The sequence below is a fragment of the Dryobates pubescens genome, chromosome 4 (genome assembly GCF_014839835.1).
Source record: "Dryobates pubescens isolate bDryPub1 chromosome 4, bDryPub1.pri, whole genome shotgun sequence".
Classification (NCBI taxonomy): Eukaryota; Metazoa; Chordata; class Aves; order Piciformes; family Picidae; genus Dryobates; species Dryobates pubescens.
In genome coordinates this window covers 48,236,807-48,263,557 of record NC_071615.1, presented here as the reverse complement: position 1 = coordinate 48,263,557, position 26,751 = coordinate 48,236,807, and the positions used below count along the sequence as shown (strand labels likewise).

The following is a 26,751-nucleotide window of genomic DNA, read 5'->3' as shown; positions in this document are numbered from 1 at the left end:
GCCCTATGACAGCACAAGGGGCAATGGGTGGAGGTTGAGGCATAGGAAGTTTCATGTAAGTATGAGGAGAAAAATTGTCACTGTAAGGGTGATGGAGCACTGGAACAGGCTGCCCAGGGTGGTTGTGGAGTCTCCCTCTCTGGAGATACTCAAACTGTGGAGTCTCCCTCTCTGGAGATATACAAAACTTGCCTGGATGCATTCCTGTGTCATTTGGTGTAGGTGATCCTGCTCTGGCAGCTGGGTTGGACTGGATGAGCTTTTGATTCTGTGACCCTTGCACAGCTGCAGCAAGGGCAGGACTCCTCCCACCCCAGGTGTGGCCACTTAGCCCTCCCCACCCACTCCCCTTTTTATTCTCCCCCAGGAAGGGCAGCAGCCCCAAGCTGAGCCCATCTGGGCTGGAGGATCCTCCTCTCATCACCGGTGAGTCCTCATGGTGCACACTGGGTGATGGTGGTGGTGACAACAAAGGCCGGGGGGCCTGGTGGCCCCCCGGTTAGCTAGGGCAATCATTGATGACCACTCCAATATCATCCACGGGTGCTGGGGCTGGGCTCCTCTGTGTGGTATCTTGGCTGGTTGAGGGTCTTGCCTGTGGCTCTAGGATGGGTGCAGAAATGGTGGTGAGGGAGCAGGAGCTCTTTAGGCAGGTGGGAGGATGGTGTAGTGGGAGCAGGAGCTGCTCTGGGAGGATGAAGGCTGGTAGTGGAGGAGGGAAGGGTTTAAAATAGATGACCTGTAGAGGTCACTTCCAACTCTGGTGATTCTATGACTCTAGGATCTAGCTTTAACCCCCTTGCTATGGGCAAGGACATCTTCCACTAGACCAAGTCAGCCCCTGAAATTGTAGGAGTCTGTGATCCTCTCTGTTCTACCACCTCAGATGTCAGTGGAAACATGCAGTGCTCCAAGAGATGTACTCTTCCATTCTGACAGTGTTTATTAGTAGCTGCTTTCAGAGAGCAGTTGCTTACCTCTCAAGAAGTTCCATCTAGACCATACTTTCCTCATCATATTTGTGAGGCTATCTCTAGAGAGACTATGTTAAGACCATCCTCTTGACTCCTATTGACTCCACAACTGCAGTGAGGTTATATCTGGAGCTGAGTTCTTTGAGTTAAAACTGTCCTTTTTGTGTGTGTACAGCACAGTGATCTGCACCTGAAACTATTACTCCATTAGGAATGAGAGCAAAAGTAATAAGTTATAGGAAGGAAATAGCAGTTGGATTTATCTTGAGATTAAGAGTATGCAATCAGTGTCTAACATCCTGCCATAGTCCATGGGTCTCTAATCAGGACAGTCAGTTTAGTCTCACCCAGAAGTAGACACCAATGTCGAGTCAGCTGGGTTGACTCTCGACTCAGTTGTCTCAAATGGCTCTCCACTGACTGCAGCAGGAAGTTAGACACAGACCTGTAAGCCAAGTCATAGAATCTTTGAATCATGGAAGGCATTGGTTAGGAGGGACCCTCAGAGAAAGCTATTTAAGCTGTCCTTAGACACTACACTTCTTTAGCTGTGCTCTAGGGAGAATTACAAGTAATTCTCACTCTTAGGAACATGGTTTGGTGGTAGACACAGCAGTGTTAAGATGATTTGAAGGGTCTTTTCTAACCTGAGGGACTCTACTATTCTGTGATTCTGCTACAGTGCCCATTTCCAAAGTGTAGGAGAAAACCAGTGAGAAGGGTAACATTTGCTGTGTCAGCATGAGCAATGCTTCAACACCAGGCTGCACGAAGCTTTGAGCAGCCTGGTCTGGCAGGTGTGCCTGGTCTGGCAGGTGTCCCTGCCCGTGGCAGGGGGGGGTGAGCTAGATGGTCTTTAAGATCCCTTCCAACTCAAGCCATTCTATGAGTCTATGAACACAGGACTTTGTTATTGCTGATCTCAGTAATTACTTACAGTATGGACAGTGATCTGTCATGCAAAAAGGGTAGTTGAGTCTTCCTAATCCTGACCTGCGAGGTCACCTTAAATTACTAATGTTACTTACATTTGTAGTAATTAATCTTTATGCTGTGAAAAACATGGGGAGCAAAATACAGCAAGAAGAGCAGGATGAGAAGCATGTGCTAGCAGCACTTAGGTTGTTTCCTTTCTAACTTCCTTTCAAAACCTCTTGGTGCATACACAGGAGGAAGGTGTGGGTATTGGTATGAGAAATCACAAAGCAGGGAAGGCTTTGTGGTGCAGATGTAGCTTCAGCTGATGAAGCTTTGTCTGAGAAACAGCTCCCTGAAAGAATTGCTATTTTACAGATAGTCACAATAACCCAGACTCTTCTGTCTTGCACAGGGAGCCAAAAAAACCAACCCCAAAGCACAGGCATTTGTGAGAATCCAGCAAAACCAAGCCCTGAAGTCAGAAAGAAGAGGAGCTCTTCAGGCAGCAGGATTGAAAAGCCCAATTACAAAGCCAGAATTACAAAACCTACATCTGGTCTGGATTGGTTTTGGTTGTGGGTTTTGGTTGTTGTTTTGGTGTTTTGTAGTTGTTGTTTGTTTTTCCCCTGAATGCCTCTTGCTCTTCTGGACTGCCTTTTGTCTATACCGTGCCTGCAGATGGTTCTTCCCTGGAGGCACCACTTATGTCTCCTCTTCTATTGGTCACCAGTTCTCAGCTGTGAAGACTTAAACATCATTTAAGTACAAAGCTGGAGCTGAATCACAGAATCTGCTCTTCAGAGGCCTTGCTGCTAACTGAGTGTCTGGACTTTTCCTTCTCCTTTAGCTGCCCCAGCTGTATAAACCCGAATCCTTTAAGGCAGATTGTGCTGGCTGAAGTTGTAGACTGGCAATATCAACCTTCTTTGTAGCTGACCATACCTCATATCAACTTCTATTAAAGGCAAGAAGGAGCAGGAGCTCACAGTTATAGTATTCCATGAAATGACAAGAATGTTAGAGTAACTTTGGTCACAGATCCCCACTCAAGCTGCAGCATGTGGACAGGCTGCCTGCGTGCTGATGCTACAGCCCAGGCTCATACTCACCACACAGCCTTTCAGTTCAGCCCCGGGGCAGCTGTTGCAGGTCTAACCTTTCAATTCACTGCTGGGGCTTCAACATGGCATTTGGCACCCCGATCCCTCTTGGATATCCATGCAGCATCCCACAGCTAGCAGGTGGACTCCTGCAGTGTAAAGGTGCTTTTTAAATAGTTTTCTGTCCCATATATCTGATCATCCCAGGAGGCCTGGGAGTGTGAAAATATGATGGGCAAGATTTGGAGCTATATCTGGCTCTTTCAGAGGTGAGCAAGGACACTGGGTGAAGGGACTGGATCCCTGTCCCTCCTGAACCGGGGAACCCAGAAGTGGATGCTACATGCCAGGTGAGGTCTCACCAGGGCAGAGTTTTCTCTGACTCTCTACATCTTCCTACAAATCCTGCCTGAGCAATTCCAGGATCTGTAAAAGCCCAGAATTTGCAATTAGGCAAACAGAACCCTCCTCTGCTGAAAAAAAAACCCAACCCACATGTGGTTGAGCAGAGTATATTCAATGTAGCTCTCCGAAGAAAGCTTTAATTATTCAGACCTTAAGAAATAATAACTTAAACATGACCTCTCATTTGGGTTTCTCATTATGTTCACTGAAGTGAAGGTGACTGTGTGCATGCTTAAACATATACTCTACAGCTTTCTTTATGGGTTGGAGGTCAGAATGGCAGGGGGATAACATTTAATCAAGGAAGCAAGTTTTAGTTCAAACTTCTGCCTCGCTCTTAATTTCCTTTATCATCATTTCCTTTACTATTGTAAAACTGTTGGCACTAAGTCTGTCTTCAGCATGATTTAAACCCCACAGAGAGGTCTATTACATTTTCTGGCATGTGAAACTTGGAACATGATAACGTAAGGGGCTGTTCCCCCAAATCCCTTGCTTGAGAGAATACTTCAAGGGCTGAGATGAAAATCTTGAAGTTCTTTCTGAGTTTTCCCTGAAACCCAGGCAAAATCAGGGGCTTAGAGTGCAAGAACTCTGCTTGGCATTTGGTTTTTATCCAAGCTAAGTCAGTGTTCAGATCCAGTGTTGTAGTTTGAGCTGGGTGCCCCCCTGGTGCATTCACTTCCTGTGTCCAGAAGTCCAGCCCAGAGGGATGGACACAGGAAATTGTGTATTTCCTACCATAATTCTTTGCACCACTATAAGATCCAGTGCGGAGTCTGGCACTTCCTCTTTCCTTCCCTCTCCGAGACTTGGTAACTGGGGGAGAGATCTCCCGGCCATGGGCCTGACTGGGCCCAAGGCCACAGGGGGATGGGCAGTCTCAGGCCTGGCCAGCTGAGACTAGCCCAGCAGAGGGAGGGGGAAGAAGGAGCCCTGGGGGTTTTGCATGCACCCTCAGGTGGGGATGGGATCTTTCTTTGTCACTGCGCTTTGGGTTTTCTGTAACATTCACTGCTTTCTATTTAAACTTTCATCACTTTTGCAATCCGTTTGTCTGAGTCGTTATTTTCTGCCTGTGGTGGGGAGGGGACCTGCCCCAACCCATTACATCCAGTCAGCACATCTGCTTAAAAAGCCTTCAGAAAAACAGTTGAACAGGAACCTCTTAGAAGTATCCATTTTGAGCAGAGAGGAAGGCTTGGGCCCCTAAAAAAATTAATTTAAACATAAAGCATGGCTGAAAAATAAAATCTTCCTTTTAGTTGTCAGCCTAGTTCCTGAAATACTTATATAGATGGAGACAAATTCTAGCTCAAAGTCCTCTTACACCCTTTCCTGAATTAACTGTATATCTTTCTCAGGGGTGGACATCAATCACTGGACCTAAAGACTCTTCCAAGGAAGGAGCAGGGTTTCACTGATTGTGGATTGTAATTATTCTAAGATGTGTGGATTCTTATATGATAAATAATTGGCATATTTGTGTCATATAAGAAGCAAGACTCAGTGTGGTAGTTCTAGGCTATGCCTTTAAAACTTTGTTACAGATTTTGAGCAGAAAAGTAGTAAAATGTAGATAAATCCATGATTCCATTGAGAGATGATGATTCCATTGGAGAGAGATCTCCCATAGGACTGGTTGTACCGACCTTCTGGGGGTTTCTCATCTCTTCTCTGCTTGCTTCATTGCTCTGAAGGGATACTAATCATCTTCTGCTTGTCCTTGGCTGCATTGTTTTGGTTAAGTCTAACAGATACCTTTTTTTCTCTGCTCCTTTCTCCCTTTTGGACAGGGGTTTGGGGGTCAGAGAGCTTCCTGGTCTTCTTAAGCAGAGGTGTTCTTGTGCTGTTTGTTAATGTAAATACCTGGAACTATTGTAAATCCTGGATATTTTGTACATTTCATTGCATTCCATTGTAGTTTTGCATGTAAATAAAGCTTTCATTTGCTTCCTATTGAGTTAGTCTGGCAAAGATAATGTTAGAGGGAAATTTCAGCCCACCACAATCAGTATCACTTTGTCAGGAAGACCTGTAGGAATTTTTCCTCTGTTCCTCAGAGTATTTCTGTACTTTTACTTTAGCAGCCTCTAAAAGCTTTTGTGAATTCTCCACAGAGTTCCTTCCTCTGGGCTGGACTTTTGGACACAGGAAGTACCCCTTGAGTGAACACAGCAGAGGGCACCCAGCCCAAACTGCTACACTCATGTTCCCATGGAACTTCCTCTGCCTCAGCTTCCCCCACTGCCCCTTGTGCTGGCATTGGGCATCCCCCAGCAGAGCCTGGCTCCAGCCTCTGGGCACTCACCCTGCACATCTTTATCAACACAATTGAGGTCACCCCTTAGGCTCCTCCTCTCTGAGCTACAGAGCCTCTCTCAGGCTCTCCTCATAAGGAAGTTGTTCCATTCCCCTAACCATTTTTATGGCTCTCTGCTGGACTCTTTCAAGCAGTTCCTTGAGGTCTTTCTTGAGCTGAGCGGCCCAGAACTGGACACAATACTCCCGATGTGGCCATGTGAGGGTGGAGTAGCATGTTTAGGCTTACTTTAAATAATAATGCAGCAATTCTTCCAGAAATTAGGTGTTTATGGAAGTGGGAGGAGACACAGAACAAATGATGTCAGTGAGAGACATTATTAAAAATTGCAAACCTGTCTTATGGCTTCATGCTATCGTGTTCTCTTTAGTCAAAAACTGTTGGGTTTTGGTAAAAGCCAGGGCAAAGCCATACAATGTAGGGGATGAAATGGGTGAGTTGATCTCCATAACTGTATGAGTTTAACTACATTGGTATGCTACTCAGTAAGAATCATAGAATCACAGAATTGTCAGGGTTGGAAGGGACCTCAAGGATCAGCCAGTTCCAACTCTCCTGCCATGGGCAGGGACACCTCACACTACAGCAGGTTGCTCACAGCCACATCCAGCCTGGCCTTAAACACCTCCAGGGATGAGGCTTCCACCACCTCCCTGGGCAACCTGTGCCAGTCTCTCACCACCCTCATGGGGAACAACTTCTTCCTAACATCCAATCTGAATCTACCTATTTCCAGTTGTTTGTTGGGTTTTTTTTCCCATCCCCCCAGTCCTATCACTCCCTGACACCCTCAAAAGTCCTTCCCCAGCTTTCCTGTAGCCCCCTTCAGATACTGGAAGGCAACAATAAGGTCTCCTCTTCTCCAGAGTGAACAACCCCACCTCTCTCACTCTGTACAGCAGAGGAACTCCAGCCCTCTGCTCATTCTTGTGGCCCTTCTCTGGATACACTGCAGCACTTCCAGGTCCTTCCTCTAATAGGGGCTCCAGAACTGGATGCAGTACTCCAGGTAAGGGTATGGCATAGCCTGGGTTTGCTATGATTTTGGCCACTGTAGTTAGAGCCTAATCCCAGACACCATATTCAAGCCTAACTCAGTGGAATAGGGAATAAACCCATAAATTGTGGTCATGGAAACAAACCAACAAACAAATCATTTGCTATAAAACCTTGCAAGCTCCTGCAACCTTCTTGATGGCTGCTACAGATGTTGTGGCTGTTGGCAGAGAGAGGCACAGCCAGGAGAGGCAATGTTTCATTCAGTACCTTCCTCTTGTGGCCACTGGCAATAGATTTTCTGCAGTTTCCCACCGAACAGCAAATAGAAACTAAAGCTCTGACTCACTGAACCTTATAAGAAGGTGAGAGGTGAAAAAGAGTTATTATTTGTATCCATTTTTTGTATTTTTCAAGGTGCCTTCCCACTGCAGGGCAAGAGCTTTTTTCTAGTTAGGGCAGGAAATGTACATTTCTGCTGACAGCTGGAGGGATTAAATTAGTCCGGATTCTATCCCCGCTTACATCACCTTAACTGCCTTCAATTTCTGTTACTACTACTTAAAAAAACAACAGGAAAGCAATCAAACAAACAAAAAAACCAAACCAAAACCAAACAAAAATCCCAAAACACAACACCAAGACCACAAAACAAAACAAAAAACCCCAAACAAAACCAAACCAAACTAAAACAAACCCACAAACCCCCAACCAACCATACAAAAATCCCCCAACAAACAACCAACCAACAAAACACCCCCAAAATCCCCCCCAAACACGGCAAATATGTTTCTGACAGGGAAACTTATTTATAACAGGGGCCACGTCTCTGACACAGTGACAGGGAAAGATTTATACCAGGGACATATTTATAGCAGCGCAATAGCGGAGAAAGATTAATAACCCACGTAGCAAATAACGTAGGATGTTTCAGCTCACACAATATGTGTGTCAGAAGGGAGAAATCAGAATGTTCTCTCAAACTGCTGAATTTCTTTGCTGAGGAATTTAGAAAATACAGGGAAATTTCATTTGGGGGGGGGGGGAGGAAGTAGAAAGGAAGAATCTCTTTAGATTTTCTTACCATAATTATTTCTTTCTTAAATTCTGTAGCTGAATTTGGCCTTTTCTAAGTGACATTCTCTCAAAGTTCCCTGGGCATCCTTTTTGTTATATTTACCTAAAATCCCTTTTCTCAGGATATCCAGAGCAGAAGCAAATATCTGAGAGCAATGTCACAGAATCACCAAGGTTGGAAGAGACCTCAAGGATCATCAAGTCCAACCTGTCACCACAGACCTCATGACTAGACCATGGCACCAAGTGCCACATCCAATCCCCTCTTGAACACCTCTAGGGATGGTGACTCCACCACCTCCCTGGGCAGCACATTCCAATGACGAACGACTCGCTTGGTGAAGAACTTTCTCCTCACCTCCAACCTAAACTTCCCCTGGCACAGCTTGAGACTGTGTCCTCTTGTTCTGGTGCTGGTTGCCTGGGAGAAGAGACCAATCCCCTTCTGGCTACAACCACCTTTCAGGTAGTTGTAGAGAGCAATAAGGTCTCCCCTGAGCCTCCTCTTCTCCAGGCTAAACAATCCCAGCTCCTCAGCCTGTCCTCACAGGGCTGTGCTCCAGACCTCTCCCCAGCCTCGTTGCCCTTCTCTGGACACATTCAAGAGTCTCAATGTCCTTCTTAAATTGAGGGGCCCAGAACTGGACACAGGACTCAAGGTTCAAGTGCACATCCTAAAGAATATCTGTCTTCTGATATAGTTCTTGAGCAGCATTTCTTCTTCATTAGCTAAGCTGAGGGACCAAGAGTCCCCCCTGCAATAATTCCATGGGTTTGAAAACAGAAATTTCTTTTACAGAAGTTTTATCAGTCACCAGAAGTTGCCTGCCCTGAAAGAGTAAACATTCATTTTTTTCCTTTATGATTGCTTTTATAACTATTATTTTGTTCAGAATCTCCACATTTATTCTATTCAACATCCAAGTTTGTTCTGTTCAACATCTTTATTGATGCCCTGGACAAGGGGATCCAGTCTACTGTTAGTAAATTTGCAAGTGATGCCAAGTTGGGGGACAGTGAGGATCTCCTGGAGGGTAGGAGGATGCTGCAGAGGGACCTACTCAGGCTGGGTCAATGGGCTGAGGCCAATGGTAAGAGATTCAACAAGGCTAAGTGCAGGCTCTTACACTTTGGCCACTATAACCCCATGCAGGCTACAGCCTGGGGGATGAGTGGCTGGAGAGCAGCCTGGAAGAGAGGGACCTGGCAGTGCTGGGGGACAGCAGCTGGGCATGAGCCATCAATGTGCCCAGGGGGCATGGAAAGCCAATGGCATCTTGGCCTGGATCAGGAAGAGTGTGAAGGAAGCAGAAGCAGGGAAGTCATTCTGCCCTGTACTGGGCACTGGTGAGGCCTCACCTCAAGCACTGTGTGCAGCTCTGGGTCCCTTACTGCAAGAGAGATCTTGAGGTGCTGGAGCAGGTCCAGAGGAGAGCAATGAGACTGGGGAAGGCATTGGAGGGAAAGTCTGATGAGGAGAGGCTGAGGGTGTTCAGCCTGGAGAAGAGGAGACTTAGAGGGGACCTAAAAGGAAGTTGTAGTCAGGTGGGGGTCAGGCAACTTGTGACAGGACAAGAGGGCATGGCCTGAAGCTGTGCCAGGGGAGGTCCAGGTTGGATATTAGGAAGCACTTCCTCACACAAAGGCTGATCAGGCACTGGGATGGACTGCCCAGGGAGGTGGTGGAGTCACCATCACTGAAGGTCTGTAAGAAAAGATTGGATGTGGCACTTGGTGGCTTGGTTCAGCTGATGTGGTGTTAGGTCATAGGCTGGACTTGATGTTCTCAGAGGTCTTTTCCAGCCTCAATAATTCTGTCAGTCTGTGATTTGTGAGCTACTAAATGGTGCTGTCTGGAAGCACATGCTTATGTCTCTCTAAATGTTTGCTCTTTTGGCTAGGGATGCAGTTTCATGAACAGTTTCCCCAGCCTGCCCTAGGTTACACAGTGGAACACTGGAGTATCTTACACATAAATAAACCTGAGATTAAAAATCTTGTAGTTCTTCAGTATTTTGGAAGAAAGGATAAAAATGTGCAGACAACTCTATCCCACAGCAATATCTCAGAGACAGGATTGTGATTCAAATATCTCCCTCTGAACAAGTTTGAGTATAAGACTGAGTGAAATGGACTTTTGGAGGGACATTCAACAAGCAGTGGCATCATTTAAAATGCAGTCTTCTGGAATAGCAACAGAAATGCCCCAAGGTCAAGCTGCATTCTGTGGGGTTTCTAAATCTCTGTATTTATCACCTCTGGAGTATCCACTCAGCACCCTCGATTCTTTGGGTAGATCCTCAGCTGCTTTTTACAGTCAACTGGATCAACCTTCAGTGTGGAGTGAAAAGGGTTGGCACAGTTCATGAATGGTGTTGCCTACCCTTTGGGAATGCAGCCCTTGAGTTTCACTTCCTGGGAAACAAGTCAGGTAGTGATAGGACTGGGGGGAATGGAATGAAGCTGGAGGTGGGGAGATTCAGGCGGCAGGTGAGGAGGAAGTTCTTCACCATGAGAGTGGTGAAGCCCTGGAATGGGTTGTCCAGGGAGGTGGTTGGGGTGCTGTCCCTGGAGGTGTTTAAGCCCAGGCTGGATGAAGCTCTGGCCAGCCTGATGTAGTGTGGGGTGTCCCTGCCCATGGCAGGGGGGTTGGAACTAGATGATCCTTGTGGTCCCTTCCAACCCTGACTGATACTGTGATACTATATTAAGTTTTCTGCTGTTAGATGTAAAAACTGAAGAAACAGATGTGCACTGGAAAAAACAGAGGCAAGGCCACAGAGAACAGATGTGTTGCTTTCCAGTGTGGCTTTGTCTTACTGCTGCCTACTTTTTCCCCCCTCTAGTGTCTAGGAGTAGGAGAAACAATATTATACTTAACAGAAAGGTTCTGGGAAGAGAAGTATACATTGAAATTTGGAAATATGTAACCTGAAAAGGAAACTTCATAGATACAAAGAGAAGTCACCATTTCTGCTTTATTCAACACAGAATTATAGCAGCTGCCTTTTTGTCTGACTTTCAGTACTAAGGTCTGACTCCATTGTACGTTCCTTTTCATGATGAATATCTAGTCCTCTTAACCTACCTCGAGCTTCATGAAACAATTATGAGCACAGGAAGCAAAGAATATTACTTGTTTAAGGTTGACCTTGAAACTTGCCTTGAACAGCCTCAGTGCCCTCATTGTTTTGAGTTGATGGGGAACCTTGCTGCCCACCACGCACACACAGTATCCTTGCCAAGAGCCACCACATTCTAAGTCATGCCCTGTGCCTCGTCCTGTGGCTGGTACCAAAGCCATGCTGCTGCTTTTCCAATTCCCCCAGTACCTGAAAGCATGAGAAATACACAGGGCAACCCAAAGCAATACATGAATGGGGCTGTGGAAGAGCAAGCTGGGGTACAGGTGCTAGTTCAGCTGCTTTGTCACAGCTTTGCACCTGCACGAGGCAGATGAGGGTGGCTGCAGGCAGGTAAGCGATCTCAGAAAACAAAACAAAACCAAACCCCCAACAACAACGAAAGAAAAGATACTTGTGGTTATTGTGCTTTTGTCTGGTTTCTGTAAAATCACTTTTGCATTTACACAATGCATTATTAACCTGGAGGCCTCTCCTGAAGCTCCACAGATACCCATGGGGAACATGAAATGGTACTCTGCAGGGAATCAGTGATATATTGTGGACTGCTTTTCTACCCATCTAGCTTTCCTCTGGTTAGCCTGGTTACAACAGGGTAGATATCTTTTGTACCAAAAGATACAAAGAGAAAAGTATTGCAAATGTGAAATTACAAAGGTGTTGCCAGCAGGTTTTGGACTGGAAGGTGAGAAGGGATAGCCTGGAGAAGAGGAGGCTCAGGGGAGACCTTATTGTGCTCTACAACTACTTGAAAGGAGGCTGTAGCCAGGTGGGGGTTGGTCTTTTCTCCCAGGCAAACACCAACAGAACAAGAGGACACAGTCTCAAGCTGCACCAGGGGAAGTTTAGCCTGGAGGTGAGGAGAAAGTTCTTCCCAGAAAGAGTAATTGGCCACTGGAATGTGCTGCCCAGGGAGGTGGTGGAGTCACCATCCCTGGAGGTGTTCATGGAACAATTGGATGTGGCTTTTGAAGCCATGGTTTAGTTGTTATGAGGCGTTAGGTATTAGGTAATAGGTTGGATGGACTTGATGATCTCTGAGATCTTTTCCAACCTGGTTGATCCTATGATTCTAAAAGCCTTGGGGCTACTAGGTTAGAACTGGATTGCCACTGTGGTCTAAGCTGAAACCTTGTAAATTTGCGATGCTGTCCTCACGTCGACTGACAAGGCAGAAGGTGCTGTGCATTCCCCTTTCCAAAGGAAACAAGTATAACACTTTCAGAACTGAGAAATGGTAGCATTGGAAATTCTTCCATATTGTTCTTAAGGAAAACAGCAGATGCCTAAGCAAAAAAATCCCAAACATAAACAAACAAACAAAATCAAAACCAACAACCAAACCAAACCCCACCAAAACCCCAAACCAAACAAAACCCCCCCACCAAACCCAGCCAATCAAAAAACCCCCACAAAAAACCCCAACCAAACCCCCCCAAAACCAAACAAAAAAGCAATTATGGCAATGCTCCTGTTTGCAAAGATCTGGATAAGTGAGTGCAGTATAAGCACAATTTAGAGCATGGATTCAAATCACCAGTCTGAATAATGCATCACTGCATAAAGAAATGTTCAGCAGAGCGATAAGACATCCAAACACTCCTTCGCCAGTAGAAAACCAGCCGCACGTTAACAGCTGAAAAGAGTTGTACATCTTCCACATCAAATGAGCAGGAAACGTAAAAAGGAATAAACAAAAATTAGCCTGCAGCTTATGATGCATACAGGCATCACATAATGTTTTAGTGCTAGAATTTTATGATGCCTGTACCTTTTCTTTTCGACATAGGCTGCTGGTGTTCTCCATTACACAGTTTCTTGGTGTATGATGAATAAATGTGATGGTTCTTTAACTCACAGGTGCTACAATGCACAATAATATTTAAGAAGACTCTTATACCTCTCATTCCTTGAAATAATAATCATAATAAATCATAGAATAGAATCATAGAATCAACAAGGTTGGAAAAGACCTCAAAGATCATCAAGTCCAACCTGTCACCCAAGACCTCATGACTACTAAACCATGGCACCAAGTGCCACGTCCAATCCCCTCTTGAACACCTCCAGGGATGGTGACTCCACCACCTCCCTGGGCAGCACATTCCAATGGCTAACAACTCTCTCTGGGAAGAACTTTCTCCTCACCTTGAGCCTAAACTTCCCCTGGCACAGCTTGAGACTGTGTCCTCTCTTTCTGTTGCTGGCTGCCTGGGAGAAGAGACCAACCCCCTCCTGGCTACAACCTCCCTTCAGGTAGTTGTAGATAGTAATAAAGTCTCCCCTGAGCCTCCTCTTCTCCAGGCTAAACAACCACAGCTCCCTCAGCCTCTCCTTGTAGGGCTTGTGCTCAAGGCCTCTCCCCAGCCTCATTGCCCTTCCCAGGACACGTTCAAGTGTCTCAATGTCCTTCTTAAATTGAGAGGCCCAGGACTGGACAGGATAAAGTAATAATAAAAACCCAATGAAATAATAATAAACCCCCAATAACAACAGCAGCATCAACAACAACAATGACAAATAACAACAAACCAGCAACAACAGCAAAACAACAGCAACAGAAGCAGTAATAAGGATAATAAAGTTATGAAACGTTTTCATAGGGAAATCAGTCGTTGGGAAGAAGTTGCAAATAGACTTTTAATTACCTTTTTGCATGAAGGCAAATGCAAGTATGAAAGGTTGGCACAAGTATTTTTGAGAAAATTAATATTTCTTCCTTTTTTTTTCTACTTATCAAACCTGTTCTGGATCATAGAATCATAGAACTGTTAGGGTTGGAAGGGACCTCAAGGCTCAGACAGTTCCAAGCCCCCTGCCATGGGCAGGGACACCTCACACTACAGCTGGTTGCTCCGAGCCACATCCAGCCTGGCCTTCAAAACCTCCAGGGATGAGGCTTCCAGCACCTCCCTGGGCAACCTGTGCCAGGCTCTCACCACCCTCCTGGGGAAGAACTTCTTCCTAACATCTAATCTGGATCTACCCATTTCTAGTTTTGCTCCATTCCTTTCAGTCCTATCACTCCCTGACACCTTAAAAAGTCCCTCCCCAGCTTTCTATTAGCCCCCTTCAGACATTGGAAAGCCACAATAAGAGAAGGCCTTGGAGCCTTCTCCTCTCCAGACTGAACAACCCCATCTCTCAGCCTATCCCCACAGGAGAGGTGCTCCAGCCCCTATCCCCACAGGAGAGGTGCTCTGGTCACCCTCATGGCCCTTCTCCAGACACATTTCAGCACCTCCAGATCCTTCTTCTAATAGAGGCTCCAGAACTGGACACAGTACCCCAGTCGGGGTCTCACCAGAGTGCAGTAGAGGGGGAGAATCATCTCCCTTGACCTGCTGGCTACACACAACTGCTACATACAACTATTGTATTTTCTTCTCCTCACTAGTTCCTTGTTATATATGCTATAGATATTTTGCATATATAGAGTTGCTTTAAAATATTGCTCTCTACAAAACTTTTTTGGATACCTAACTCTTAATTTGCATTAGGAGTTCCATACTCCTTGCAGAAGGAGATACATATCTCCAGATGTGTTTTCTTTCATCTTACTTTTTTCCTCCTTCCCTGTGTAGAAGCCATCAGTGACATGATGCACCACACGCCTAGTTGTGTAGTCTTGATCAAACCCAATGGAAACAGGATAGAGTGGTAGGGGAAAAAAAGGAGATGATTTAAATCAGTCCCTTGGGGAGTTTATTTATTGAAGATCCTTCAAGCTGGGATGAATAGCAGGTTTCTAAATGTGATATTGTGAGGGTAAGCAAATGACTCATTTCTATCATCGTGCAAGAGAGTTGGGCAAGAACAACACTCCAAGAGGGACTAAGCAGTCATATCTTACTGTTTATTCTGTTACATTCATCACCACGGGATGCATCTGTACGTGTCATGTCAAGGTCACTGATCCTTGTTCACATGAATCATTCTCAGTGCAAAAGAAAGCTACTCCAGATGCATCTTGTTCAAACACCAGCAGCTTCAGCAGATGACAGAAACAGACTGACCGACTTCTGTGAACCAGAATAAACAGGTGTGGTAGAATGGCTGGGGGGAATTCAGGGCTGAGGATGGGTAAGGGATTAGCACAGGCTGTTGCAGGAGGTCAGCATTGAAAATAAGGTGGACAACATTTGACTGAAGGACAAAAGAGTGCTGCTGCTTCACAAGCTATGGCTCCTTTACACCTTGGATGTTTGAGTTTCAAAGCCAGATCATAGAATCAGAGAACTGTCAGGGCTGGAAGGGACCTCAAGGATCAGCCAGTTCCACCCCCCTGCCATGGGCAGGGACACCTCACACTACAGCAGGATGCTCACAGCCACATCCAGCCTGGCCTTCAAAACCTCCAGGGATGAGGCTTCCACCACCTCCCTGGGCAACCTGTGCCAGTGTCTCACCACCCTCATGGGGAAGAACTTCTTCCTCACATCCAATCTGAATCTACCCATTTCTAACATGTCTCAAAAGCAAAAATTAATTAGAAGGAAAAAAAAAAAAAAGAAGAAAGGCAACTCCTTTCTTAATCAGTTTCCAAAGATGGAGCTCTAAAGTTATGATGGTGATGTATCCTAATTAGCTTTTCCCACAAATTCCAGGAGACGGACTATAGTGTCCCAGGAAGAAGGCTTTACCATCCCTTTTTTGGTTGTTGTTTCAGTTTTATTTTGTTTCTTTGCCTTTGTTGTTTGGTTGGTTTTAGTTGTCTTATGATCAGTGCAAATTCTTCATACAGTCTTTCTATATTGCAAAACGTCCAGACAGAAAGCAGGATGTATCTGGTGGAAGGGTGGAAGTGCTGATGACATATGTGTATGAAAAATCAACTGTGAGATACCTTTCCAGGGCTGCTGCAGTGACTGCTGTAATTTGGCATCATGTGGATTTATCATCAAGATAAGAAATTAACGTGGTGTGTGTTATTTGTACTGAGGAAACATACTGCTCTGCCAAAGCATTGGCAGTGCAACTGCAGTTCCAACTATTTTTTTCCAGCCTGAGATTGCTGCATTCCATCACTCGGGGTCTGTAACTTTTTAATCACTAAATCTGATTTTAAGACGATTAATTTCGTTGTGTATTGTGTAGTTCATAGAAATTTTGGAGGCCTCATGCCGAAGCAAGAGGGGCAACTCGGTGGGAATCCCTGAGACGCTAGTGCGGAAGAGCTCGGCAGAGGTGAGGGAGGAAGGCTGCTGTCTTGAGGGAAGTGGGAATCTCAGGTTGAGTTACTCATCGTTATGGAGTCAGGAGTGTGCAGAACCAGCGATTTCGATGGCAGGAGGCAACGTGCACATGTTCTCCCGTGAAGGTGCTGTAGGAGGACTTGCAAGCGGGCAGGAGGAGGTTCATGCTGACGACTGTCATTTCCCAAGCGTGGAAGCCTTCTGGTCCCGGGAGCCCACGACCGCCTCCTCTGATCTTCTCTCTCCCGCGGTACAAACGGCGGCGCTGGCGGTGCACGGACCTGGCCGGACCTCGGGCCAGATGCCGTCCCTCGGCGCTCCCTCGCAACGCCGCCGGTGAGAGGGGCGAGAGGCGGCGCTGCCCGGGCATCGGCGCTGCCCGGCGCTGCCCGGGGATCGGCGCTGCCCGCCCGCAAGCGCTGATTGACACCGGGCCGGGCGGAGGCGGGCCCCCAGGGATCGCTCTGCTGCCTCCCGTCGCCGCCGCTGCCGGGCAAGCGGGTCCCGCTCCGCACCGCCGCCCCCGCGCTCTCCCCGCCGGGCTCGGCGCGGTGCGGCGCTGCCAGGGGCCGCCCCCAGCCGCGGCATGGCCGGCTCGCTGGGCAGGGGGGCGGCGTGCTGGCGGATGAGGAGCGCGGCGGGCGGCAGGAAGGAGAAGCCAGCGGGAGGCAAGCCCCTGCCGCGGCACGGTAAGGGGGTGGCCGCGGCGCGGTTTGGCGGGGCGCCCACCGAGGTGGGACGGGGAGCCCCGCGGTCGGTGCAGGGCACCCCGGCGGCCAACTTGCCTGTGACTTGCTTTTCCCGCTCGGCTCCTCTGTGGCAGGAGCTCTTCTTTTCCTTTCCCCAATCCAGCGGTGCGAAGGGAGAGAAGCTCCCTGCGCCCCAACTCCGCCGAGCTGTGCCTCATCCTTTTATTTACTAGATGGCGAGGCTGGGGCAGAGGAGCGGTGAGCGTTTGGGCATGTAGCTTTGACAGCCGCTTCTGCAATTGTTGCAGAAAGCATTTGCGACCTGGCAAAAGCCAGTGAATCTGTGAAGAGTCCTCGAAATCTGTTTTTGGCTTGCAGCTGTCTGGTCTGAATGCCCGGGAAGTACTCTTAAAAACACTGTCCTGTGTGCTCTTGCTCTTGTGTCGTCCCCCCGCCCTTACGGGTTCGGGGAAATAGATGCTCTCTTCCAAGGTAAAGCAGCACACAAGCAGTTCTTCCAAAATCAGATCCAGATGCTAACATTGCCAGCAGTGGTGTTGCACCACTGCAAACGAAATGTTATCAAACACTACTGAAAACAAGTGTTCGGGTTTGTGACCAGCTGAATGCTGAATGGTGGTTGCGGTTACCTGGAGCCGAATCTGGCAGGTACGGTTTCCTTACTGTACCACTTAGCTCTCGCTGTTGTGTGCTTTGATGAACAAACCGAACTGCAGTGTCTGGAAATCCAAAATTTGTTAGAGCTGTGCGGTTTTCCATGGGGTTTAAACCCAGTGTTTGGGTACGTGGGGTTTGCCGAAGTTAGTTTCAGCTGTGTTTGAATTGCAGTTTGTGTTTGTTTGTTGTTGGGTATGTTAGTCACCAAGATAACTTTGTGTCTTTCCTGGAGAAAATATTTTGCCCGGGGGAGTGATTTGTGCTCTTCACAAGTATCCAGAATGCTGTAGTACACACAGTAATCGTGAGCATGAAGTTGTGGGGATGGTGGGCAGCCTGGCATCGGAGATGACTGGTCTGAAGGTGCTTGTGTCAAAGTAATACCCTAGAGTGCTGGGTTGTAATGAAAGAACACCAGAAGTTGCTTCTCCTGACCGTCACCAGGATATTTCTGAGCTAGAGTGCTTTTGCAAGTGCACACCTCCTCTCCTTGGCTTGTTTGTACCTCTGACAAAAAGTCTGAGTGAAGATTCTGTCAGTGGCTATCACAGCCCTTCGAAATGAAGTGACTGTGCAGAAGGGGAAGCGGTTTCCCATTAGAGAACAACTGTCAGTTTAAAAACAGTTACAAGTATTTGTCCTGTTAATTCTGAGTGTAATGCTGGTAGTGGGGAATAACCCACACGAACAAGAGAGTGGACGTGATCCCTTGAAGTTATATACCTGTTCTTTGTGGCTCTTATGGAGTGGCTAGGCACATAGACCAGAATCCTGGATGCAGTGAAGCCAGTGGGAATTTTGCACTGACCTGAGAAGAGGCAGAATTGAACTGATAGACTGTGTAGAGTGAGGGATCAGGCCAAGCTGTGAAAACCTCTGACTGATACAGATGTGCAGTTGTAGCAAAGTTTGTAATACTGCAGTCTGCTGCTGTAATTAAAATATTATTAAAGTAACTCTACCACAAATTATATAATTTAGGGAGGTATTTTATAACTTGGTTCTCATTTAGCTTAACAAATAAGGTGTGGTGTGCTTCAGTCTTTCAGAGTTGCTTCTTATGAATGTTTTGTAAAGTATCATATGACACTAAATGCTCATTTAAGTAATTGCTGCAACAACATGGAACACTAAATTACACTGCAGCACATACAGTTTGCATACCAATTAGTTTTCAACTGTACTTTAAGGATAATCGCTGTCTTTGCTGTAGAGTTTTTGCAAGGTGCTTTAGACTTGCTTTCCAGGTCATTTACTATCATTTAACAGCCCCAAATATAAGACAAAGGCAAAATTAGATCTAATTTGTGTGTCCCTAATACTGATTCCATGCTACAGGGAGATCTTTAGGCAGATAAAATACCCCAAAGTATTATTTTAGTGTGCCTTTTCACCCCCCCCAGAATTATAAACCCTCTCTGATTTCCAAGAAAGGACTCCTAGGTACATTTTGGATTTTGTAGGCAATATTGAACACATCACAGGAACTGAAGATTTAGTTAAGTTGTTCAAACTAAATCATTGGAGGGGTTATAAGTGGGATATAACTGAAAGTGAAATTGTGGCATGTGAGCTGTCAGCAGTTTTTGGCTGGCAAAAGTTGTAGGTTTGACTGATTCATACATGCAAGCACACATATCAAAGTGAACCAAGAACTACTCACAAGAGAACTGAGAGGTATTGGAAGTATGAAGTGCTCTCAGTTTTGGGAAGTGATGTTCTTTTCTATTCTTTTTGCTGCAAAACCATTTCAGTGGGCCAGCAGCTTGTGTTGGTGAAAAGTGGCATAGCTCTATGGATGTCAGTGGCACTGCCATGACTAATATCAGAAGACCAGCCCAGTATTTCTTTATGTGTTTCGATTAATATATATGTCACAGAATCAAAGAATGTTTGGGGCTGGAAGGACATCAAAAGCTCATCCAGTCCAACCACTCTGCCAGAGCAGGATAACCTAGACCAGGTCACACAGGAACACATCCAGGTGGGTTTTGAATATCTCCAGAGAGGGAGACTCCACAAGCCCCCTGGGCAGCCTGTGCCAGTCTTCTGTCACCCTCACAGGGTAAAGACTCTTCCTCATGTTCCCATGGAACTTCCTATGTCTCAACTTCCCCCACTGCCCCTTGTGCTGTCATTGGGCATCACCCAGCACAGCCTGGCTACATCCTCTGGGCACTCACCCTGCACATCTTTATCAACATGAACCCTTAGTCTCCTTTTCTCCAAGCTGAAGAGCTCTTAAGTCTCCCCTCATAAGGGAGATGTTCCACTCTCCTGATAAGTTTTGTGGTTCTGTGCTGGACTTTTGCAAGCTGTTCCCTGTTTTTCATTTTAGGTACTACTTAAGGGTGTAACCAGGCCAGGTGCATATTGACTTGTGGACATCTGAGCAAGCTTGCTGTTTAACTGAGTCAAATCACAAGTATTTGTCAGCGTTGGCATTTGCCTTACCTTTCAGATGAACACTTATGGAGACTTTTCTAGATTTTAAAATATTTTAAAGCACAAATGTGAATTTTTTCCTATGATCTCATCTGCTGAAGTTCTTGGTTTACATTGTTTTGGTGATACAATGCCATATAAACCAACATAAAGTAGAACTAGCATTTCTGCCCACTGTGGTCCAGAGAGTGAACAAAGCCTTTTGTCAAGAGCCCAGCAAAAAGTTAAAGATCCTGTTAAGATAATTAATACCAACAGTTTTATCTATCTATCTATCTATCTATCTATCTATCTATCTATCTATCTAAGGGCAACAAGGCTGGTGAGAGGCCTTGAGCACAAGCCCTATGAGGAGAGGCTGAGGGGGCTGGGATTGTTTAGCCTGGAGAAGAGAAGGCTCAGGGGAGACCTTATTGCCCTCTACAACTACCTGAAATATGGTTGTAGCCAGGAAGGGGTTGGTCTCTTCTCCCAGGCAACCAGCACCAGAACAAGAGGACACAGTCTCAAGCTGTGCCAGGGGAGGTTTAGACTCGAAGTGAGGAGAAAGTTCTTCACTGAGCGAGTCATTCGTCATTGGAATGTGCTGCCCAGGGAGGTGGTGGAGTCACCGTCCCTGGAGGTGTTCAGGGGGAGATTGGACGTGGCACTTGGTGCCATGGTCTAGTCATGAGGTCTGTTGGGACAGGATAGACTTGATGATCCTTGGGGTCTCTTCCAGCCTTAGCTATACTGTGATACTGTGATACTGTGATCTCTCTCTCTCTAATAAATCTACTTTAAAATTATCAGCATTGGCACCTTACCTGCAAAATCCCTCTCCCAAAGGGCTTGAAAACCTTGATGGATGGCTACAGCCTAGAATTCTGTTACAAATGGAAGGTGTGAAGGAGCAACATACTGGACACAGCAGTGTAAATCAAGTAGTATTTTACTGTACTGCTCAAGAAAACTTTCAAATACTTGCATGAAAAAAAAATCTCCTCCCTTAAGAAACAGATAGGGGAATTTTGAGACTAGAAGCTGTGAAACAGAAAGATGTTTTAACTTACTTTGACACCACCAAAAATAACTCCTGGGGAGAAAACAATGTTTTACATCCCTTTTTAAAGCTGTGTGAAAGTTTCCTGGTGAAAATGTCGCTCTCCATCTTTAGTATTAAAATGATTGCCAGGGGAGAAATAGCACAAATACACAGTGCTGGATATAGGTGTAGGAGCATGTGTATGCACATAGGTGATATTTCAGACAGAAAATGAAGGCTTGTTGATTTATTTATTTGTTAATTTTGTTGTTGTTGTTGTTTTTCTGAACTGCTCACAATATGTGCAAAATTTGGCTGGAGAGTAGAAGTCAAGGTGAGGCTGGACGAGGACCTGGACAGCCTGATCTAGTTGGGGATGTACCTGCTGACTGCAGGGAGGTCAGACTGGGTGAGCTTTGGAAGTGCCTTCCAGCCTGGACCATTGTGTGGTTCTATGAAGGCTTCTGTGCTTCAACCAGCACAATGAAATCACTTGGTATTGTGCCAGTATGTTGGATTATGCTCAGGTAGGCTGGAGAAATAAATGTGAGCTGTAGCAACACGGAACTCTTTTTCACCTGTGCCTGCAGACTCACTTTAGTCTTCACAGAATCACAGAATTTCAGGGGCTGGAAGGGACCTTGAAAGCTTATCCAGACCAAATCCCCTGCTAGGGCAGGATCACCTAGAGCAGATCACACAGGAATGCATCCAGGTGAGTTTTGAATACCTCTAGAGAGGGAGACTCCACAACCTCCCTGGGCAGCCTGTTCCAGGGCTCTGTCACCCTCACAGAGAAAAAATATTTCCTAGTCTTGTCTTCTGGCAGCTCTAGACAGGTGAAGACAACAACTCTTCTCTGTTTCTCTTTTTGTTTATCCCATCAGAGAGTAATGGAAAGGTTGTAGTGTGGTCAGGGTAGAAGTCAGCATATGCTCCAGAGAAATGGACTCCTCTAACTATTGAACTGATGGAATAATGAGGAATAGACCCAAAATGGCTACAAAATAGCTGCGGTTGTTGTCTTCATCTATAAGCTTAGATGTATGCACATATGTTAACAACTTCTGGGTGCTACTGGACTGGACTGATTCCACAGTTGGTGGTAGGCAAATGAAGTTGTGCTTGAGATTTCCAGTTTCAGATGTTCTCATTTTTGCACATTTCTTCTTGAAATATTCAAGAATGTGCTTCAGTGTTGTTTTGTTGGCTTGTTCCTTTTTTTCTCCTCTGTCTCCTGGGAAATAATGTTCTTGGACGTATTGAGACAGTCATAACCAAATCTTCTCTTTTGCTGGAGGTATAGTTCGCTATGCCTTGTTTTTTACAGGAGTCTTATTGTAGTATTTGTAAATGCTTAATGTAGGCATTTATATGTATGGTTTTATAGATATAGAATCATAGACTCATAGAATTGTTAGGCTTGGAAGGGGCCTCAAGGATCGTTTAGTTCCAACCTCCCTGCCATGGGCAGGGACACCTCACAGTAGGGGTGCTCAGAGGTTGCTCACAGCCACATCCAGCCTGGCCTTCAAAACCTCCAGGGATGAGGCTTCCACCACCTCCCTGAGCAACCTTAAAAATCTACTTAATATAAAAGAACATGAATTCTTTTCTCCTTGTCCTGAAGGAAGTAAACTTCTCTCTTCTGTGATCAGCATGATTGTAATTCTGGGCTGCATCAGGAGTAGTGTGGCCAGCAGGTCAAGGGATGTGATTCTCCCCCTCTACTGTACTCTGGTGAGACCCCACCTGGAGTACTGCATCCAGTTCTGGAGCCCCTATTACAAGAAGGATCTGGAAGTGCTGCAATGTGTCTGGAGAAGGGCCACGAGGATGAGCAGAGGGCTGGAGCACCTCTGCTATGCAGACAGACTGAGAGTTGGGGCTGTTCAGTCTGGAGAAGAGAAGGCTCCGAGGAGACCTTATTGTGGCCTTGCAGTATCTGAAGTGGTGGGGGAAAGAAATCTGGGGAGGGACTTTTTAGGGTGTCAGGGAGTGATAGGACTGAAAGGAATGGAGCAAACCTAGAAATGGGTAGATTCAGATTGTATGTGAGGAAGAAATTCTTCCCCATGCAGGTGGTGAGACACTGGAACAGGTCACTCAGGGAGGTGGTGGAAGCCTCATCCCTGGAGGTTTTTGAGGCCAGGCTGGATGTGGCTCTGAGCAACCTGATGTAGTGTGAGGTGTCCCTGCCCATGGCATCCATGGAACTGGCTGATCCTTGAGGTCCCTTCCAACTATAATAACTCCATGATTCTATGAATAATCTGCAGGTAGATTTTAAATCTTAAAACATTGTTTGAGCCTATATGCTCACAAAGTGTCAACATTTATGTTGTACCTACTGAGAGATCTAACTGATCCCTTAGCCAGTTTTGGGGTCTCACTGGTCAGTGACTGTGTGCTTGCCATGTGTAAGATGGACCTTGCTGTGAAAGCATGGCTTTCAAAACAAACAACTGTGTAAAGGCTTTGCCCTGGAAAGCAGGAAAAGCCTCTTGACCAAACATTTTAACCAGCTTGGCCTTTTCCTTGATGTGAGTGCCAGCTCATAATAGATACAGCTCCTTAATTAACTTGTGTAATTTAGGAGTTAGCTTCCATTCTGTGTATTTTTTTAAGTGTTTGTTTGTCTTTATTGTGGTTTTGTTATGATTTTTTTTCACATTAGTTCAGAATAGTGTTACTGTAAATCCAGGCCATGGACAGAAATGTGCCTTTTTCCCTGCAGTTCACTGAAGAAGTTATCTATGATACCCAGCACCCCCAGCATTACAGCTTGCACAATTAGATAGAAGTAATCAGGTCTACAAATCCATGGGTTATTTTGAACTGGAATTCATAGCAGAATGACAAACCCAGCCCTTGGAAGCAGGCTCCCCATGCAGTTTAATGATATTTATGGTATAACGATGGCACAGGAGCTCAGTTCAGAAGCCCAAGACTTCTCCATGCCCTGTTTTTTTGCACAAGATTTGGAGAGTTTTAGTCAGACAGAGGTCCTGAATGGCTTTGCTGGGAAATGTAAGGTGTGTTTTAAAAGGGGGGGAAATAGTAAAAACCCCCACTTTGGGCTCTTGCTGCTGTTTAAAATTCTGCAGCTAGGATTGCTCTGAGAACACTATAGAAAATATCCCAAAGTATTTTATGTTTTGAGCAAGCCTGGCTCAGGGGCATTTTATACTCCCATCTGGAAGTTTCTTACTCTCCAGTCTAGTGTCTCTGCCTTGGTTTTTCCGCTCAGCCTTGCCATGCTCTAACAATGAATCATCTCGTCCTCTAACTAACTTGGAATGTCTGTTTATACTCTGAATTTGTTTTATCGTGTCACCATAATAATTGATTTGAACCATGGTGACTCTTAACTGCTTTCCCATATGCATTTGGGCTGGACTTTACCCCGTGCTGTACTGAGAAGCAGAAGGGTAAGCCATTCCAAAACCTGCATTGTCTTTATCCCCTTAGGGTTCAACCTCCTTTTCTCATGAAACTGTGGGATAGAATTTTCATCTTTTGTGTGTATGAAAGTGGGAAAAGGCTGCACTATTTCTAGTCATACAAAATCATAGCAGAGTTCCAATACAGTTAAACCAGGAATACTGTTATTGTTAATAGAGCAGACAAGTAACAGCAGTGGAAATGAAAGGACCATGTGGCAGGGAGGCTGTGCCAGTAAATCCAAATTCACACCTCTTGCCATGTAAGTGGGCTTGCACATAGCACTCTGGTTGCTATTTAAGCAGTTTTATGAATAAATCTCCTTTTGTCTAAAAAGGTACTACACTGCTTGTACTTTGACTAATTTCATAGACTCATAGAGTGGGCTGGGCTGGAAGGGACCTCCAAAGCTCATCCAGTCCAACCTCCCTGCAGTTAGCAGGGACATCCCCAACTAGATCAGGCTGCCCAGGGCCTTGTCCAGCCTCACCTTGAATATGTCCAGGGAAGGAGCCTCCACCACCTCCCTGGGCAACCTGTTCCAGTGCTCCACCACCCTCAGAGTGAAGAACCCCCGGCTCCCTCAGCCTGTCCTTGGAGCAGAGCTGCTCCAACCCCCTGATCATTTTTGTGGCCCTCCTCTGGACCCTCTCCATCAGGTCCATGTCCTTCCTATATTGAGGGCTCCAGACCTGTACACAGTACTCCAGGTGAGGTCTCCCCAGAGCAGAGCAAAGTGGCAGAATCACCTCTCTGGCTCTGCTGGCAATGCTGCTTTGGATGCAGCCCAGGCTGTGATTTGCCTTCTGTGCTGCAAGCTCACCCTGCCTGCTCATGTCCAGCTTCTCATCCATCAGCACCCCCAAGTCCTTTTCCTCAGGGCTGCTTTCTATCCCCTCCTCCCCCAGTCTGTATTGGTAGTGAGGATGGTTCTGTCCCAGGTGCAGAACCCTGCACTTGCTTTTGTTGAACCTTATGAGGTTCACCTGGGCACCACCTCTGCAGCCTGTCCAGGTCCCTCTGGATGCCATCCTGTCCCTCTGGATGCCATTCTGTCCCTCTGGTGTATACACAGCACCACTCAGCTTGGTGCCATCTGCACACTGCTGATGGTGCACTCGATTTAATAGCATTTAGGCCTAACTTACTTTGTGGTAGTCTCATTGAAATAGTTTTCTTTGTTTCCATAATGAAAACAACTTTGTTGCATTTGGAATGTAAATTCTGAAGGATCTATTTAATAAGCAGAAGTGTTTTGCAGAATATATGTGCTCTTTTTAAGATGGTTTTTTGATCTTCTTTTGTGTGCTGCTGTGATGTTTATTTTTGCGTGCTGTCTGTGACCAGTTGTCATTGAGTTGTTGATGATGATGCATTCCTGTGGAAAGTATTGAAAAGTCAAAATGAGGAGTGGGAATTACTTGGTAGAACCTTCTTCTGAAGGCAGATTAAAGTAGATCTGTGAGTTTTTGATAACAAACCCAAGAGCCTGCAGAAGGAAGTGAGGGAAACAAGACGTGTTATTGTCAGTTGCTGCACTGAGCTTTGCTGTACAAACCATTCCAGTATTTTGTTCAATACTTCTCACACTGGAGTTCTGAAAGAACAGAGCTGTCTAAACTGCTGGCATTTGTAGTGAGGGGGAGGAATGGGAGATTGAGAAGAGATACTTCTCCTCCAGAAGCTGGATTCGGTACATTTGCATGGTATAACCAGGTGTCCTCACCAGCTCCATCTTTCCGGCTGATGGTTGCTGTGGTTTTGTGTGGGAGGTCATGGTTGCCCGTAGATAAGAAGTGGGTGTGAGTAAAATATTTTAGGAAGTCAGAGGAGGTTCTGTAAGGAGAAGCTCTATGCAGAAAGATCAAGGGACCCTTGCAATGCATTCACATCAGCCAGCATCACAAAACAGCTGAGACTCAGTGTTCTGTTCTGGCCAGAATATTTTTGGCCTTCTGCTTAATTTTTAAACATGACATCCTCATAATCAAGTCATCATTAATATCTATAGTTTATGGTGTTCAAGCCTGAATTAGAGAGAATGGGAACACAGTCTTCAACTTTTATTCAAGACAGGGGTGTGGATTTTTGGCTGTCAAGCTATTTGGAATTCCAAGAGATACTCAGGTCTGCAAATCCATTTATAAACTGGAGGAAAGTTGTGGTGGGTTGAAATTCCCCCCCGACATAAATTGCCAGACCAGCTCAGTTGGAAGCAAATGGAGCTCTATTTACAGGCAAAGCAGCAATCTGGAGTATGAAATGCATGAATAGGTACAAAATACACAATATTTGCATGGATTTACAATTTATAAACAACACAACAACTGCCCTGGACAA

The 26,751-nt window shown here is 45.9% G+C and overlaps 1 protein-coding gene across 1 annotated transcript in view; it reads left to right on the top strand.

Annotated features, from left to right (window-relative positions):
- Positions 1–16,622: 16,622 nt before the first annotated feature.
- Positions 16,623–26,751, top strand: part of ZNF385D (zinc finger protein 385D) — a 401,815-nt gene continuing 391,686 nt past the window's right edge. Inside the window, exon 1 of the mRNA XM_054161238.1 lies at positions 16,623–16,820. Within this exon, the coding sequence (XP_054017213.1) occupies positions 16,718–16,820 (103 nt within the window). The 5' untranslated portion in view covers positions 16,623–16,717. The remainder of the gene's footprint in view (positions 16,821–26,751) is intronic.